The sequence below is a fragment of the Patagioenas fasciata genome, chromosome 15 (assembly GCF_037038585.1).
Source record: "Patagioenas fasciata isolate bPatFas1 chromosome 15, bPatFas1.hap1, whole genome shotgun sequence".
Taxonomy (NCBI): Eukaryota; Metazoa; Chordata; class Aves; order Columbiformes; family Columbidae; genus Patagioenas; species Patagioenas fasciata.
In genome coordinates, this window is record NC_092534.1 from 15,570,334 (window position 1) to 15,588,603 (window position 18,270).

Below are 18,270 nucleotides of genomic sequence, written 5' to 3' on the forward strand. Positions count from 1 at the left end.
CGCGCATAGACCGTTTTGTTACTGACAGGTAGGAGGAAGCTCTGGAATTGCTCACGCTGGCTCCTGGCAGGAGCTCGGAGTCTCGTGGGTTATCCACAGAGGCAGAGACAAGGCGAACAATAGGGGTTTGATTTAAGGAATGGTTTTCCTGCCTTCAGCACGTCTCTCCAGCTCACGTCTCCATTCCCTGATTGCAGTGTAATCTCACTCATTACTCCATGGCCGTAACCTCCTCTCCTCTCCTGGCAGTGGAGAACCGGCAGCTCATTTGTGTCCAGAATTAAGGTGGTGACCCTTTCCGCTTCCCTTGGCGGCTGCTGAAGGAAGAATGCAAAGGCTCTCTACTAATTGTTAGAAAAGACAGATTTCAGACCCTGAATTGTTTGCAGAGCTCTACTGTAGTTTCTTTTCTTCTGTGCAGCAACAGTTTTCAGCGAGAATGAGGGACTGATTGCTCCTGGAGTTTATTGGAAGTGCCTGGTTTTAAAGGAGTCTGAAATATGATGGATGTCAGACAGGAGGTGGCTGGGCGCCCTCCTGATGAGGAGATCTGCTTGTCCTCAGTGCGTTTCACCTTTTGGGACCCGACAGTCGCACCTGGGAGCGCCGGATGACGCTGCATTTGCTCCAGCTCGTTTAACTGCTGATGCTTCGGGTGCATTGCTTGTTAGGGAAGGCAAAATTGTAGATTTCTTTTAGGAAAGAAGGATGGGATTTATTCTCCCAGCTGAATAAAACTGCAAGTTTTGGGCACAGTTGACCCATTTGTACTCACAAATGTACAACAGCTTTGTAGGTGGTAATGACTTCTGTCAAATTCTTTTATTTTATTTGTCACTTTCAACTATCGGCTTATAGAGGAACCACAAAGACTCCTTGTTGGTAGAAAGATGGCTTTAACTTGCTGAATCATTACAAGCATCTTAATGCAGAAGCAACTAATCTTTTTATCCAGGGCTGGCTTTGGGCTCTGCTTTCCCTCAGGACCTGGATGTTGTAGAGGAACAAGAAAATTAGTGCTAAAAAGATTACTTTGCTGTCGTTGAAGCAAGCCTCCATGCTCCCCGCATTTCCGAAGGCTTCTGCTTGCAGTGTTGAAATGTTGCAGTATGGATATTATAGGTAATATCTAGAGAAACACCCGAGATGTCGACAAGGACACAGAGGGCACTTCCCATTGTTTTATGTTTACAAGAATGTGTTGTATGTAGTGTTCAAAACTCTGGGTAATTATATTTTGCAATGAAATCTATGAACATCTGTTCCTCCTCCTTTCTGTGCCAAGTCCCAACCTCAGGAGTCCATGTTGTCTCCACAACAGTCAGATAGCACGTTTGCCCCCTAAACTAAGTAGAGGTTGCAAGGCAAAAGGGTTTTTTCTTTTAGAAACTTGCAGCGGCATCTGTGCAGGGAAGAGGAGACGGATGCAGAAGAAGCCTGGTCCACCATGGTGGCCACGCTGGGCACTGTCCCGCTGAGCTGGGCCCCTCAGCTCCAGAAGGACAGGGAACTGCTGGAGAGAGTCCAGCGCAGCCACCAAGATGCTGAAGGGAGTGGAGCATCTCCCGTGTGAGGAAAGGCTGAGGGAGCTGGGGCTCTGGAGCTGGAGAAGAGGAGACTGAGGGGGGACTCATTCATGGGGATCAATATGGAAAGGGGGGGTGTCAGGAGGATGGAGCCAGGCTCTTCTCGCTGACAACCAGTGACAGGACAAGGGGTAATGGGTTCAAACTGGAAGACGAGAGGTTCCACTTAAATATAAAAAGAAACTTGTTCCCGGTGAGGGTGTCAGAGCCTGGCCCAGGCTGCCCAGGGAGGTTGTGGAGTCTCCTTCTCTGCAGACATTCAAACCCGCCTGGACACCTTCCTGTGGAACCTCAGCTGGGTGTTCCTGCTCCATGGGGGGATTGCACTGGATGAGCTTTCCAGGGCCCTTCAACCCCTGACATCTGGGATTCTGTGAGCTGGGAAGAGCAGGCAGACCCTTGGCTGTGATTGTTATGAAGAGCTGAGCCTGTGTGCAGGAGCTTGCTGTCGGGGGACACAGCGCTGGAAGGAGTGCAGGCAGAAGTTCTCCAGATGAAAGAGCCGACCTCCTCCTGTTGGTTTGGCAAAACCTCACCTGCCCCACTAAGGTGGCCGGTTGAACTGCTGTTGAGTGATGAATGATACTCATGGATTAACAGGTTTATGGGAGTTGGGTGTGTGCTTGGCTGCGGGGTCCGTAACTGCTGCGTCTCGATCAAAAAGAGAGATGTTTTCAGTACCTCCTGTTTTAGCAGAAGTTTGAAAGTCTGGCGGAATCCTCTGCTATAAATATTTATCTTCTGGCTCCCTTTTCTCTCCCCCATTGGGAGAGCTCTTGGGTGATGGCAGAGATCCCATAGCAACTGCAGCTTTTCTTCTCTTAGCAATCACAGAGAAACGGTAACGATGGCGAGCGTGTTGCGGGGAAGAAGAATGTGCTTCATCTAGGCTAGACTTGCAAAGAGTAAATTGGAGTGAAAATAGATTAAATCTTCCCATAGTTCAATGGCAAAAGAAAATCACCCATCATTTGCCTTCTATCTCCCCGATGCATTAAAATGTGGGAAATGCTCAATCTCCAAAACCCTTCATTTCTTGACAGGCTTTATTCACTCTCTTTTCTCTGCTGTTTTTATTAATTTATTCTTTTAGGCGGTTCCTGCTGTGCCAGCTCCTTTTGCTGTGCGGCTCAGGGGATGTTGTTCAGAGCTCTTGCAGGAGGAATGCAGGATCCTGAACTCGGGGCGTGATGGATACTCTCCAATTCTTCTCTGTTTCTCTTCTGCCTTCGCTTTAGACTTTCGCAACATCCTTTGAAAGGGAGCAGCGGAAACAACAAATCAAAGGTTTGAAGAGTTACCGATCTCTTCTGTACCCTTTGTCACACGTTATAGAAGTCCCAAGTAGTGCAGATAAAAAGGCAAAAAGGAAATATCTCTGAACCTGACCGTACTGTGAAAGGCTGGGAGTGCTGCTGATTAGTGATACAACGGGATGTTCAGCCTGGGGAAGTCGTCCCTCCTTTGAGGGTGCTCCCAGCTTGGACCTTAGGGTTAAACCGTTTCAAAGACACCCTCTTTGAAGGCCTCGACCTTGTCCTTCTCCTTCCATTTTCAGGCTTCAAGTTTATTGCTCTCCCAAGGAACTCAGAACAGTTGATTAAGTCGTAACTCACTAGTTCTTGACACATTAAGCAGCAAATTTGACTCTAATTAACAGCTTTTATTAACCTGGCTTCCCCCTTCCCTCCTCCCATTTCACTCTAGAGACTCCTCAAACCATTACAGGTTTTAAAGTTGAATTCATTTCTTTTTTTTTTTCAAATCTTAAAAGAAGGGAATGTGTGATATTCTGTGGTTCTGTGTGCAGACGGCTGGTGCGGCTCAGCGGGAGGACCTGTGTCTGACAGGAGAACATTTGGACAGCAGGTCCGGTCACCTGGAGGGGAGCGAGGGGCCGGGCTGGCCCCAGGGCTGGCTGCGCCGAGGAGGAAACCATGAAGGGCAGGGTTCTCGGCTGGCAGGCAGGCTCAGCCACAGGGATCCGTCGTGTGCACAACCTGGGGTAAAAAGTGAGAAGGGGCCTTGCTGGAGCTCATGGCCCAACTGGGTGACGGCTCTTCTGCTCCTCCTGAGCCGGCCGGCCCTCTGCTGCCGTGACTTTCTGCAGGCACATCCCAGTCCCCAGGGAATCAAAGGGCAACGGAGATGCTGAAGGGAGTGGAGCATCTCCCGTGTGAGGAAAGGCTGAGGGAGCTGGGGCTCTGGAGCTGGAGAAGAGGAGACTGAGGGGGGACTCATTCATGGGGATCAATATGGAAAGGGGGAGTGTCAGGAGGATGGAGCCAGGCTCTTCTCGGTGACAACCAGTGACAGGACAAGGGGCAATGGGTGCAAACTGGAGCACAAGAGGTTCCACTTAAATATGAGAAGAAACTTCTTCCTGGTGAGGGTGCCCGGGTGAGGGCCCTGGAAAGCTCATCCAGTGCAATCCCCCCATGGAGCAGGAACACCCAGCTGAGGTTCCACAGGAAGGGGTCCAGGCGGGTTTGAATGTCTGCAGAGAAGGAGACTCCACAACCTCCCTGGGCAGCCTGGACCAGGCTCTGGCACCTCGAAGTAAAGAAGTTCCTCCTCATACTCAGATGGACCCTCCTGTGCTCGTCACTGGGCACCACTGAACAGAGTCTGGTCCATCCAGACACCCACCCTTGAGATATTCGTAAATACTGATGAGATCACCTCTCAGCTTCTCTTCTCCAGCTGAATGGTCCCAGCTCTCAGTCTGTTTTCACAAGACAGGTGCTCTAGGCCCCCAATCACTTTGTAGCCACCGCTGAACTCCCTCCCTCCACATACAGGAGCCTCTTGGCAAGCGCGCAGCCGAAAAATCCAGGAGTCCCCAGCCTGTGGTCCAGCTCCATCACCTTTCACTCTGCCCCATTCCCCATCTGTGAAATGGGAGCAGTAATGACTCTGCTATTTCATCATGGTGTTCTAGTTCTGGTGTGCAATTTGCTGTTGAAGTGTTAATTGTTATTGCTTGCAAGTTAGGGGGAGGTGTTTTAGTCTTGTTCAAATATAGGAAGATGGTTTATTTTCAGTTTCCAAAAGACATTGTGGTGTAACTCTCCCTAGGAAACTACCGTGGTACCTCTATAAAAGATGTTTTTCATAAGCTTTGGTAAATGTGTTTCACCACCAGCTTGCTATGAACGTATCTAATCCACTTTTGGACTTCTCTGAACTCTTGATCTGAGAGAGCCCGTGACAGTGAGCTCCAGAGGTCAATTCAGGGCTTGAAGAGAGGGGTTTTTATATCTATTTAAAATTGCCATTCGGTTCCTCTGGGTATCATTTCCCTCGCATCTTGCAAGAAAAGGGTAAATATCTTCATTATTTTGTGCTTTCTCTCAGGTTTCTCCTTAACTGCCAAACAGCTGTGTTTTGATATTTCCTGTAACTAAAGCAAGCGAACCTCTCCTGAGATAACCTGCGGTGAAGATGAAGTGGTTCAGTGCTCCTAAGAGGCGAACCAGCCAAGGTCAGCTCAGTGCCCCCCAAACCAATAATGTCATCTGCAGTCCCACCACATCACAGCTCACTCTCCTATGCAAATAGCTGAAGAATACATTAGACAAAACCAGTCCTTGGGGAATGCCAGTGTCATCTTTTGCCGTGTTGAATATTGATCGTGTGTTATGCCTCCTTTTTAAATTGTATTCAGTTAATTTCTAGGTTTGTAATAGCATTCTACCCCTTGTTCCGTTGCTCAGACAGTTTTCTGGTAGCCTTCTAGATGGTACTTTGTCACAGCGACTTTGAAAATCCAAGTAATTCAACCTAATCCTCAGGGATTCTTTTTCTTTAAAAATTTGAAGGAATTCTACTAAATAGGAATCACAGAGTGCTTTGTGTTGGAAGGGACCTTAGAGATCATCTCATTCCAACCCATGGGCAGGGACATTTTCCACTAGACCAGGTTGCTCAAAGCCCCATCCAGTGTGGCCTCGGACACCCGCAGGGATGGGGCATCCACAGCTGCTCTGGGTGGGCTGGTCCAGGGCCTCACCGCCCTCATGGGGAAGAATTTTGTCCTTGTATCTAATCTAAATCTCCCCTCTTTCAGTGTAAGGACATGACCCCCGAGCTGGACGCAGCACCGCAGGTGGGGTCTCACCAGAGCGGAGCAGAGGGCAGAATCCTCTCCCTCGACCTGCTGGTCGCATTTATTTGGCTGCAGCCTAGGATACAGTGGCTTTCTGGGCTGCAAGCACACATTGCCAGGTCACGTTGAGCCTCTTATCAACCAACACCCCCAAGTCCTTCTCATCGGGGCTAGAAAGAGGAATGGTTTTCTTTATTAGTATTATTTTCACCTGAGGATTTATTGTTTCTTGTTTAGTTTTATTTGGTACAGAAATAAGTTTTACGAGCCTCGTATTCTCTGGATTGCTCCTGAAAACCTGGAGTCAGGCTACAATATTGCTCCTGTCTTGCCTGCTGGTATACACATCCAATTTTAAGGCTGATTTACTTTTTAACAACTTCAGTACTTTCAGGTCCTCAAATATTATCCTGCCTTGGTGATTCATGATCCTCCGAGGATAAGAGATGTGATCTGGGAGCTTTGGGATGATTTTACAAAGTAGATAAAGTTGCGAAGTTACAGGGCGAGCAGTGTGGTGAAATGGCACCTGGAGTGGCTTTGATGGCGGGGAGGTAAATACGTGTCCCCGTCACGGGGGACCGGTGGAACCCGTCTCCTCTCTGGGGGGAAGGCTGAACTCGTTCACCCTGTCCCTTTGCTGCCTTCAGAAAGAAGGATGAAACTAGGCTTCGTTTCCATGTTTCTATTTATTACATTGGCGAGATTTAGCGTGGCTGGAGTCAGAGCAGAGGCCTTTTTATTAGGGCTGTGTAGAAGATAAATCAGGTGTGATCCTTGCACTGTGGCCGTGTGAAGTTCATGAAGAGCAGTGATGGGCAGTTGTCTCTGTCACTTTCCTTCTGCCAGCAAGAATAAGATAAATAAGGCTTATTTTCCCTTTTGAATCCTAACAACTCCAAGTCCATGCGTGAAGCGGGAGGCGAGACTGGGAAGTGAGTTACCTCGAGGGGTTCCCTCCAGATCCCAGGTAGGAGGAAACTCATTAGAGATACTTTGGTGCGTGGGCGTACGGAGCACACATCTCCCAGGATGTGTTTCTAAAGGGTCTGTCTGAGGTTAATGCTGCACTAGATCTCCTCTTTTGTGCTAAATTAGGCTAATATTTGAACAGCCTTCTTGTTAATTTCTGTGTTAATTCCAGTGTTTATTATCTACCGGTGAGGTGTCTCGATCTCTGTGTGTTTTCCTCTTGGGGTTCTCTGGTGCGGGGGCTGAAGTGGCTCCGTACCATCCTGTCTCAGCATCCCCTCTGTGCGTGGCGTTGGATGCTGAGATGAACGTCAGCATTACGCTGACCCCTCTCTCATCCTCAGTTCCTTTCTCAAGCCACTTGTGGTGCGATTACCTTCTCCTGTTGAGAGCCGGCTTGCTGCTTCTTCGGTTGGACTCCTGTCTGGTTTTCTAGACAGTCTCATTTTGTTGTCTGCTTATTTCCCATCCCTTCAGGAGCTTTTTGCTTTCCTGTCTTTCCTCGAGGCCGCAGCTCCGCACAGGTTAGAAGCAGCTGTATTACTCCTGCTGCTGAAGAGTATTTTAAATGCAACTGTGTTTAATAGTGATGCAGCCAGTACTCATTTTGATCCCTGCATCCAGGGACAGTTTGTAATTTTGATGGTGTTCTCATCATGACTTAAGTTTAAAATGAGCATTTGTAGGGCAGTAGCGGATGCCTTGTTCTGCTGTTCTGCTTGGGGTAGAAGATGCGCCCACAAAGCGGGAGTGTGCAGGACTATACTGTTTTATTCTCTTAAGGTATCATATTAACTTGCAAAGTCAGGTAATTTCTAAGGGCTTGTAATGTTTTATTATGAACAGCTTTAAATAGAAGTCATTAGACATTGTTGTTCAAACTTAATTAACTATTCTCCTTACTGAATTACAGCACAGCAAAGAGTGACGGCACTGTGGGAAGGAGAAACATCTTACTAGATTTAAAAAACAAAACCAACTAGATTTAACACTTAATTAAAACACAGAACCTTTGGCAGCCTGGGTATCAAGTTGCCATCTGGGAGATGAGGCTTTGGGGAGTGATGTCTCACTTCCCACATTACTCCTGTTAAACCCTACGTGCTTCAGGTGTGGTCGGAGTGCGCGTCCTGGCTTTATTCACAGGGCTGGGTTGCTTTTTACAGATGCGTCTCCCCCAGCAAAGACAAAATGCGATTGTAAAACCTGCAAACAGATTTTTTTCCATGCTTAATCTAGCAGGTACCTGTAGTGGTGTTGAATAAGAAACGCTGGTCAGAGTTTCGGCGCAGGCTGCGGTGGCTGCAGAGCCCGTGCTGGGGTTGCTGTACGTGTCACCATCGTCCTGTCCCACCGCCAGTGTCACCAGTAGGGGAGGGCAGCACAGGTTCCTTGGAGGGAGGCGTCTTTGCAGTGGCTGAGCAGAGGATCGCGGTCGTGTCTGCACAAGGGGTAGGGATAAAACTCTGTTTTTAAGAGGAGAGGCAGGAAATGTTGATGTCCTTCTAGAACGTAGTTATGCTGAAGGGAAATAGAGTTACAACAACATTATAATTTGAAGGTCTTGGAGAAAATAGCATAATGAGAAAATGGATTTAGAGGGCGTTGACGTACACGGTTGCACAGAAGTGGTTTTTAGGCAAAACAAAGTTGCCTGGAAGCCTTGGCAGGATTGCTGTGTTTGGCTTTGATATTTACAACAAACATTCTGGACATTCCACAGGCCGGTGATGTTTTGACCCTGCCTTGCGGTACCGCGTGAGGCCTCGGTGAAGTGTAGAGGAGCAAGTTGGGGAGAACGTATGACCAGGTCCCATTGGGAAACGCTTTCTTTTAAAAGAGCTTCCAGAGATGTGTGCTGTGTATCTGCCCTCTGGGAGGGGTGGGAACACGCTGGAGGCCAAAAGAAACAGAGCAGGCTGAGCATCTCTGCAGAAAGCAGGATTCATTGAGCTGTGTGGAAGTAATGGGGACGGTCAGCGGTGCCAGCAAACACTCGCTTTTGCCGTATGCGGGATCCATCTCTCCGTCATCCCCTGCCTTTGACCGTCACAAAACAATTTGGTTTCTTTAACTTGGCTTTGGAGCCAGAGGAGGAGCTTACTACAGCTCTTTGGAGTGATTTTTACCTCCATTCCAGCCGACTAGATTAGGCTGCAGATAATGCTAGGAGTGAATAAGAGCCTCAGCTCCGAGGGAGCTGGAACGTAATTACAGTAGATGAAGGGTACTCTCCACAGCTCCTCCAAGAGTGCTGAGATTAGACTGTAATCATTGTTTGTAAGCAGACAGGAATGAGGGGTAATCAGCCAGGCAGCCCTGACACGTTCTTCTAGGAATTAATATTAGCTTCCTGAAGCAGCTCATCAATTCACACTTATGCGGAACTGCAGAAATCAACAGGTCCCATCTTCCCACCGCGGGAGCTGCCGAACGGGCCGGAGGGAACATTTCTGGGACATGAGCTTGGGGTTCTCTGGGTCAATCCAAGCATGCAGGAGGGAATCCGTCTCTCCGAGAAGTCCTGTGGGTCTCTCAGGTTGTTGAAGTCCCTGGTTGTCTACAAAGAGATTGGGTAATGCAGCACCAGGAGGAGCTTCTGCAGCCTTGGCTGGTGGTTGCTGCACATAGAGAGACAGGTTTGCTGTGCTGGGGGGAAAAGACAGTTGCTTTTTCCTTTACCCATCATCTGTAGCCTGCAGAGCTGTGGCAGGAGGGAGCACCCGCTCTGGGAAGGAGCCAGGCAAGTTTGCTTTAGGTTTTTGAAGAAAATCTTTGCAAGTGTACTTGGTGCTGCTTGAATCCTGGCCCTAATTATAAAGCCTGTGGGTCCCTGCGAGCACAGCGAGAACATCGTGTGCAGACACAAAGCTAACGCTAGGCAGCAGAAGTCTTGACGTTCCTCTGATGTGAAATGAGAAGAGGAAGAATAAAAGACCTTGCAAATCCAGGCAGAAATCATTAGGAGAGAGTGAGTGAGGGTACTCACAAAAGCACCGATGTCAGTAGAAAGCTGAAGGAAGAATTAAGGATAATAGAGGAGAAGCCCTGGTGTGAGTGGTGAGATAATGAAGTGGACAGTAGACGCCGGTCCACAGACCGTGGGGGTCATTTGGGTTTCAAACAACACGTTTTGCTTTCACCAGAACTCGCTATTGCAAATAAGGTGGTGGGACCATTGCGGTATGGCAGCGTTAACCCGCTGAGCACTTCACTCCCATCAGTTTGGGAATAATTCACCAACCAACCTATTGATTGTATCTCTCAGTGTTTTACATACAGTAGTTACGTGCTTGTGCTTTTTAATGATGCTACTGCTCTGACAACTCACTAAATATGACACAGCTTTATGGGTGACATTGCTAATGCTTTAGCAGTCAAAGGTTAGCTGCTATTATTAACCGCAGTAGTGCAGCTCTGTTATGAAAAATAAGTGGAGATAGGTGCTTTATCTGGAAACCTCGCAGTCTAGAAGCAAAACCTAAAGGAGTTTGGAAGGAAGGAGCAGCGCATGAGCAAACGGCCTAGGCGGTGGTTGGCACAGTGTCAGGAGTTTACACTTGTGGATGTTGGTTCATTTGGTTGGTTAATTGGCAGCAGAGGTAGGGTGAAGGGCACAGCAGGAACCTGGCAGCAGCCGGAGGGACAGAGCCGGCTCGTCACCTGCCTGGCTTGATCCACTGCCAGGGTTCTGCAGCGTTTTCTGCAGGAGGGCGTCTGGAAGGATTGGAAAGGAGGATGTGTTAATGTCTGCGTGGATTGCTTCCACTCCCGGAGGGTGGCATGGGGAAAAGCATGGACGGGCTCAAGGGTGGAAGCATCTTCTGGGCTCCAAAGCTGCAAACCCTCCTTAGCAGAGCAAGGTGTGTCTGCGGCTGCTGAGCAGGACCGGCCGTAAGGAAGGTGTGAGCAGTGGAAAACCTTGACGGTAAAGAGAAATGAGTGAACTTGTGGACACCTGGAAGGGTGGGTGAGGAGAGAGAGGAACAACCACAACAGCATTTTGAAGCGAGTGGGTAAAATGAGCTCTGCTGAGGATGCGCAGCCATGAATTCACACGGCATGGACATAATTATTACAGTCGAGATCAGAGAGGAGGAGCTGTCTAAACTCATTTCTTTTTGCTGCATTTCTCATTTAGATATATTTCTTTAATCTAATGGATCTTTGCTCAGTCAGGCTGGGGAGGGAGAACAGTCCTGGTCGCTGTGGTAGGAGCAGCGAGCGGGCAAAGAGGTGGCGTTCGCTGATGAATATCAGCTTCTAGAAACCAATTGTTTTTCTTACTGCTTTGCTAAGGGACTTGGGGCCTGTATCTCGCTTTAGAAATCTCCCTGCGTGACTGTCATGTTTCTTAGAAAGGACAGGAGGGAGAATAAATCTGTGGGATGGAGGGAGGTGATGTCTGCGGGTGACAGTGTCTCATGGGGCTTTGGGTTCCTCCTGTGCCCGTCACCACCCACACCGCACAGGGATGCTCTGCCTCGAGTACCTGGAGGTTGGTGTCCACGTCTCTTCTGATGGACTGCTAATGTTTCCCAAAGCTCTGCTCGCCTATCTAATAGGAGTAATAGGTGTCTTGGTGCCTTGCTGCGTGACTGGGAGATATATTACTACGAGCAGCAAAAAAGCAACTGGGGAAGTAGAGGCGTCGCTCGAAGAAATTTTAATATTGCAGGTCCCAAAATTCCAGCTCATCTTTACCAAAGGAGATATCAAATTAGAAAGTCCGGTGGGAACAGGGAGATGATGTTATCAATGCTGCTGTAGTGAAGGCTGTGCCAGCACTTTTCTTAAAAACCTTCTGTTTTCGAATGACTATAAATAGTTGGTTAAATGCACATGAATAGATCCAACCTGGGGGTAAATTCTTGACTTGGAGTGAGCAGACAGCTGCTTCTCACTTTTAACCTACATAAAATGAGGGACAGCAGTACTGCCAAATCCGAGCGTTGAAAACTGTAAATGCAATGTAAAAATAACAATGTGCTTTGAGATAATTGTATTTGCCATCTGGTTTTGAGCTGTCGGTTACACTTGCATCAGGTTTTCTTCGCAACTGTGAAGTTTCTTTGAAACAAAAACAAAGATTGTCGTCTAGAACCTCGACTTCAGGATATGGACATGTAAGGAAAGGTTTTAATCAGATCAAGTCTTGCAAAGCTTGTCAGAAAGGGAGGAATGCTGGCAACGCTGGGGCGCTTTGGAGAAGTTAATGCATCTGGTTTAGTTTTATGTAAAAGCAGATTAACTAAACAGTCTTAACGAATGCGTAAGACATCTCCATGCATTCACAATGAATTTGCAGGTAGGCACTTCGAAATTAAAAAGCGATAAGTTAAAGCACGTGTTTTCCCTCTTCGGTTGTACCCTAGAGAATTAACTTCCTACAGCCTTATAGATATTTGCTACGCTCTTATAGCCACATGTAGCCTAAATAATCTTTGGTTTTGTGACTAAAGCTTTTTTAATCTTTATTTTCCTTGGGTTTCTGGTATTTAATATTCTTGTCCCAGTCTTGTTTTTATAGGAAAACAAACATAAACAACAGCAAAGAGAAGCAGATACGTACAATAGTTTGGCCATAGTGAGTTGGCAGAAAGACCAAAGCTCTTGTTGTTGCTTCGGTTTGTGGGCAGCAGTTGGAGCGGAAGTGGGTTTGTGCAGTTTTCAGAGGGCCGAAGCAGCTTTTAATGAACTGTATGAACTGTTTTCTGATGGGTCAGAATGGTTTCCTTTCTGTATAAAAAGAATACATGAAGTGTTTGATTGTATTCCCACCTAGCCGGCTAAAGCTGGGTCCCACCACAGAGCGGGGCAGACGTTTCGAGCTGCTCCTCTCTGGCAGTTGTTTCCCAGATGAGAAAGGAGATGTTGTTCCTGAACAACCGCAGGGTATCACTGTGCAGACTGAAGGGAGATTGAAGAAAACTGTCACTTCCCATAGGGCTCGAATTACCCCGCTCCGGGACAGCACCCACCCCTCCAACCTTTCACGGTGCGGATCCCAGCTCGCTCAGCGATGGCCGGCGGGGATTTAGGAGCGACTTGCAGACCATGGGGGCTTAATTCTATAGTGCAGAAGCCTGCAGACCTCGGCTGTGACCGAGACACGGGCTTGGCGGGCTGCACATGAGCTGTGACATGGATTGGGCATCTTTTCCCCAACCAAGGCAGAGCCCCTCTCCCAGCTCTGTACGCGGAGCTCGTGCCCACGCGGCGACTGCTTTGGGTTATTCATCTCCTGTAGCAGGCTCTGCTGCCTCCTCCCACCCCAAGCTAATCACTTTGCAAAGCTTCCAAGGTGTACACCAGCTCTGTGTGGCAGCTAACAAGCTTAGCTGATGAGTTCTGCCATCACCCTTCTCCAGAGCTAATCAGCTTACCCTTGCTCCAGAGCTAATGGGGCTGTGGGTCACAGCAGCGCTCAGAACCGCGCGCACACGAGTTTACCACATCCATCTTTAATTGCATGGCTGCTGCTCTAATGGAGTTTCCCCCTGCATATGCTTCACTTATTTTTCCAATGGTTATCACTTGTTATTTTGCAGCCAATTCTTTATTTCCCCCCCTCAGACGCACACTTCATTAAAGACTATTTTCACGCTATGGCTGAGATTTAAAATATCAGCTGCTCCCCAGTCATCCCACCCAGACTGGGTGGTGGCCAAAATGTATTTACAAAGGGAAGATTACACTTGGGGTAGCACATCTCATGAGCACTCTGTGCTTTTACCCTGAAATACAGCAGTTCCAGCAGAGAGGATTCGGTGGTGCCAGCTCTCACCAGTCAGGATTTCACAAAGCTGAGAGTGGAGGAAAGTCAGGGAGTTGCTGCAGCAAAGGTTCTGCAGCCAAAAGATGACACTGCCGACTCGTAACCCCATCATCTTCAAGTGCGGCAGCTGAGAGCTGCACCTGCATCCCTCCGCTCATTTGAAGTGGCTTTACAATCATTTTGCTAGGGGGGGAAAAAAAAAGAGTATTTTATCCTTTTCACTCTCTCCGTGAAAGCAGGTGGAGAGAAATGACAAAGAAATGCTGATGGTACGTACCAAAAATGCTGACTCTGCACTTGGCGAGCAACCGGTAGGAGTTGGGAGCGGGGAACAAGCCTGCCTGAAACTTCGTGTTGAGTTGCAGTGTCTCTTGGTGCCTTTAGATGCAATAGAACGGGGAGGGCTTTAGGAAGCTGACTGATAAATGCATCAGGAGAACCGTGCTGGTCCTGAGCTGCGCTGAAAGCAGAGCAGGCAAGACCTTGCCCAGAAAGAGAAACTCATGAGCGTTTTGCCAGCTGAGCGCTGCTGCGGAACAGCGGTCCCCGACTCAGGGAAACGTAACGAAATGCTGATCGGTTACGGCATTGTTAATAATGTGATTAAAAGGAGGTTTATTTTGCCCGTATACCCTTCTCCAAAGCAAAATGGAAATGGCAGAAATGCCATTTAGAAAATGGGACGTTGCTGTCTGTTCTAATTTGCATTATGTTCTTTGCCACTGCTCCCCTGCAGCGGTGGTTGCACAGGTTAATTAACGCATATGTTGCATGAAAATTAAAGTCCTTAAATTTTACTTTTTGAGTCGAGTCCTCTCCTGTTCTCCTCTTTCAGAACAAATAGCAATGCTCCTTCTTCCTTTAATGTAATGTCGGTATTTTATAGACCTCTTTATGAACCTCTTGTTTTTGTCTCTTCCTACCTTTTTCTCAGAATTTTGGGGGGGTTTATAAAACCTCTTTCTTTTCTCTCTCTAGTGCTTTTCCGTCCTCTCCCGGGCCCACCTTAAATAAAGTATTTCAGATAAGCATAAGCCCCCGATTAAAAAAGGTGCATTCTTGTATTTTCCAGACTGTTCCCAATTTTCTGTTTGCTTCTGCCCGGCCCTTTTTCCAATGGTTTTCTTAATTCTTGGAAAGAGCGCTCCCAAATCACAGAGGCGCGGTTATCCCCTGCCCCGAGCCACGCCGAGTTATTCCCCTTCAAATATTGCACTGCCACAGAGGATTTGCACATGTATTTAATCATTTTCCGTGCTCATTTTGCTGGCACAGGGCTTGCCAGTCCCAATTGATAAGCTCCTTTTCGAGCGTTTCTTTTTAAAAGAGATTTGCCAAAAAAACCAGCGTTCTGCCTTGTCCAGGGATCTTTTGCTTTGAAAGCAAATTCCACATGCACGGGAAGGAATTCTTCGTATCTGGCAAAAATTAATTGCAAAAAAGCTCCTTGGGATGCCTTTGCTCAGTTCAGATGGAGTTGCCATGAAGCCTCAGAGATGAGGGAAGGGAGGGAGGGACAAGGTCATGTTGCCTTTAGTTCACAGACCCAGACCATGGAACCCAGGGTTTGATTTTTCTGTTCTGTTCTTAAAGCTCTGACCTGGCTTCTGTCTCCATAGGAATGTGCCAGAGCCAGCAGCCTGCCCATGCCCGGCCACGTAGATGTTCCTCCTTCTTACACTGAGGTCTGGAAACCCAAATGTTCTGCAGAGTGCAAACTGATGTCCAAAACCCTCAGAGAGGGGTCCTGGAGGGAAGATGTGGGGCTTGCTTTCCTTCTGTTCTGTGCATAAGAGCTGTTACACTTCATATAAAATACCTCCCCGAGACCAACAAAAGCTGAGCGGCTCCTGGGAGAGGCTTGGTTCAAGAGCAGGTTGGCCTGGCCACCAGAGGCGGGACACCACAGAGCAGTGTCCATGGGGTCAGTGTCCTGCACAGAGGTACCGAGGAGCTGGGTTGGCTCTCGGCCGCATCATCAGATCGCTCCAGTTTTGCAGACCGGAGTCACGTCTGAAATAAATACCTGCGCTCGCTGCTGCTCGTCCCGTACAGAGCAGCAAAGCTGACCAGAGACAAACAGTTTTGGCTGGAAATTTCTGATACTGTCTTGCAGAGATGAATTTAAAGCTCCGGGGCAAATCATTCCTCTATTAGAATGTCATTTGTGACTGCACGTTTTCATGCGCCTATAGCTTTGTCGTGACTATACAACCATCGTCGAGTGTGTGTTAGCAAATCCAGGCCTTTAGCTGGGATACTTGTGGACTTACAAAATGCCCGTTTACTCATGTTGGGTGTCTTGGCTGTACCTTTTATCTGTCATAGGTGGTGAGAAACAGAACTAAGCAGCACAGTTTCTATCCTGCCTTTGTATTTCTCTCTCTGCTTCAGCTCTGAGCTGTTTTCTTAGAGCTGGACACCTCCTCCACCAAAGGTCCTGCTTTGCAGACCCAGTCGTCGCTGATTGCTGTGGGGAGCACACTCGGAGATGTTTGCTGGGCTCGTCATGGGGGTCCCTGCTGCTCGTGTTCCTTTATCTATAAAACCAGCAGTGAAAGCCTGGGCATGGCTTGCGTAGAGCTCAAGTGTAATTAAGAAGATCAACTATGCCAGTTTTCTGACTCCCCTCTGCTCATGTTAGGAACAATAGCGCTAAATGATGATTGTAATTCATTACAAATGCACCCTAATTAAATTACCCATCAGTGGCTGCGAGATTAATGATACCAACCCAGGTTAGAAGATGATTAAAGTTAGGCTTGTCACATTTTTCAGTTATTATATGGAAGTTCACAGGGAGGGAAGGGATGGGGCAGGGTGAGAACAGATGATGCTCTGGAAGGCAGCTGGGCCAGCCGAAGGTTTTACTGGGCTCTGTTAGTGCGTGGCCGTACCCTTGTCGGGCAGGGTTGTTAATCCCTTGTTAAGATGGGCAGGAGAGTCACGCGGGGAGTCTGGCACAGCAAGGAGCTGAGCCTGGATCTCCCAAACTTAGGCTTAACTGTCCAAGTTTAGCTTCACAGAGTCACAGAATGTTAGGGACTGGAAGGGGCCTCGAAAGATCATCCAGTCCAATCCCCCCGCTTGCCTTTCTTGGTTTTGATCTTTATATTTCTGCGTGCAGAATAGTATCTGATCTTTCTGAAAAGGCCCTATAAAAATAGTAGGGAAAACCCTGGGTGACACAAGAAATACTGTCAAATACAGCAGAGCATCAGCCTCTTCCCATTCCTTAGAGAAGTTTTACGCTGCAAATGGTTTTCAATAGCAAAGATTTACAAGGGGAAGACAACTCAACAACATAGCCTTGCCTCCAGTGAGAGAGAAGTGCGAAATTCAGGACATTTTATAATGAGAGACAGAAACAAGACACCAGCTTACCTGATGGTGCAGCGTGGCGGGGTTTGCTGCCTCTGCACTGCTGGAGAAGGAGCCTCTGGAGATGTCCCCAGGGCCCAGGTGGGGGTGAGGACCCATGGGTGGGATGTGTTTGGGCAGATGAGAAGCCAAAAAGGGATGTCTCAGCATAAGGACTGTCTCTGAACACCCCAGGACAGGTTGGCTGTGCTTGGCATCGGCTCTTGTGTCATTATCTGGCAAATAAGCAAGGAGGAATCTTTTCAAAGCGATTTCATTTTCCAGTATTGAACATGCTGTCCTCAAATGCCTTCACTGACTGGATGGCTGGGGCCAGCCCGTTGTTTACCAGTCGGAGCTGGACTCTTAATACATCTCAAACTCTTCAAGAGGCAGATCTTGGATGCTCCAAGTAGAAATAAATTGAGCCATGTGGTCGATGTGCTCTTTATGTCAGTAGAATGGACCTCATTAAAACATAGTACACAAATCTTAGGGCTGGAACGGCAGAAAACAAACGGAGTTCTTGGAAATGAGGATAAACTGAGGCTCGAATGAGACAGTTGCATGTGGCAGAAGGGAAGGTACCCATGTGTTCTCAGTTGTGCCCTGGTGCGTTGTTCCCTTTGCTGGATGCCTGGGGCTTGTGGAACCCAGGAGGATGCAGGAGAGGGTGGTGAGAGACGAGCAGCCCATCCTCTCCTCTTCTTTGGAGTCTCCAGCAGCGTTGTGGCAGGCAGATGGCACTTATTAGCTGTGCAAACTTAATTAGTTCACCTCAAAGTTACTGGAAGGCATTTCTCTAGGGAATGGATCGTTACCAAGAGGTTGAAACCCTGCTTGGAGCAAGGGAGATATTAATATTGAATGTAGTTATCTCTGGGTTTGGATGACCTTGCTTCTGTTGGTAAAATGATGCATTTTCCAGGTTTTTGCGTGTTCTCTTCAGCAATGCTGTTGCTCATAATACTGAAATCATTTCCCTTGAGGAGGGTAGCGATGAATATTCTCAAAGAGTTTTCCTCCATTAAATTGTCTGCCGAAGCCATCTCTCACTACGCTGGAGTTGTAGCACATGTTGTACATGCAGAGATAAGGAACCCAAGAAGCAACCACTCATACCACAGGCATCAGTGGATCCACGAGAGAGCAGAACGTGGGTCGCTGTCCTCCAGATCTCCAGATTCTGCAGAAATCAGTGCAGGCATCCCCTCCGGACCAGCAGCCTCTGGGATGGTGGAGGCATCGCCTGCAAGCTCCATGTCCTGGTCACGTCTCATCATTCACCTGGAGCGTTCAGAGCTGCTTCCCACAGCCCACGAGCAGGTAAAACCTGTGTGAAGGGGAGTAACAGGACAGGTCAGCCTCACCCACAAATTTTGCGTAACGCAGGCAGATTCTAGTGGCTAATATCAGAGTTTTGTGGCCTAGTTCTTTCCCTCTGGAGGGTTTTCTGACCTGGCTGT

General features: G+C 48.1%; 1 protein-coding gene across 5 annotated transcripts in view; it reads left to right on the forward strand.

Moving 5' to 3' along the window:
* The window catches only part of MAD1L1 (mitotic arrest deficient 1 like 1), a 343,378-nt gene that overhangs the window by 268,165 nt on the left and 56,943 nt on the right, over positions 1-18,270 (forward strand). For 2 of the 5 annotated variants that reach the window (XM_071814987.1, XM_071814986.1), the window contains exon 19: positions 15,064-15,544. The exons of 2 other annotated variants lie outside the window; for them this stretch is intronic. In XM_071814987.1, coding sequence (XP_071671088.1) covers positions 15,064-15,237 — 174 coding nt within the window. In that variant the 3' untranslated portion in view covers positions 15,238-15,544. Of the gene's footprint in view, positions 1-2,679; positions 2,874-15,063; positions 15,545-18,270 lie in introns of those variants that run through there. One more of the 5 variants, XM_071814988.1, reaches the window with a different exon arrangement.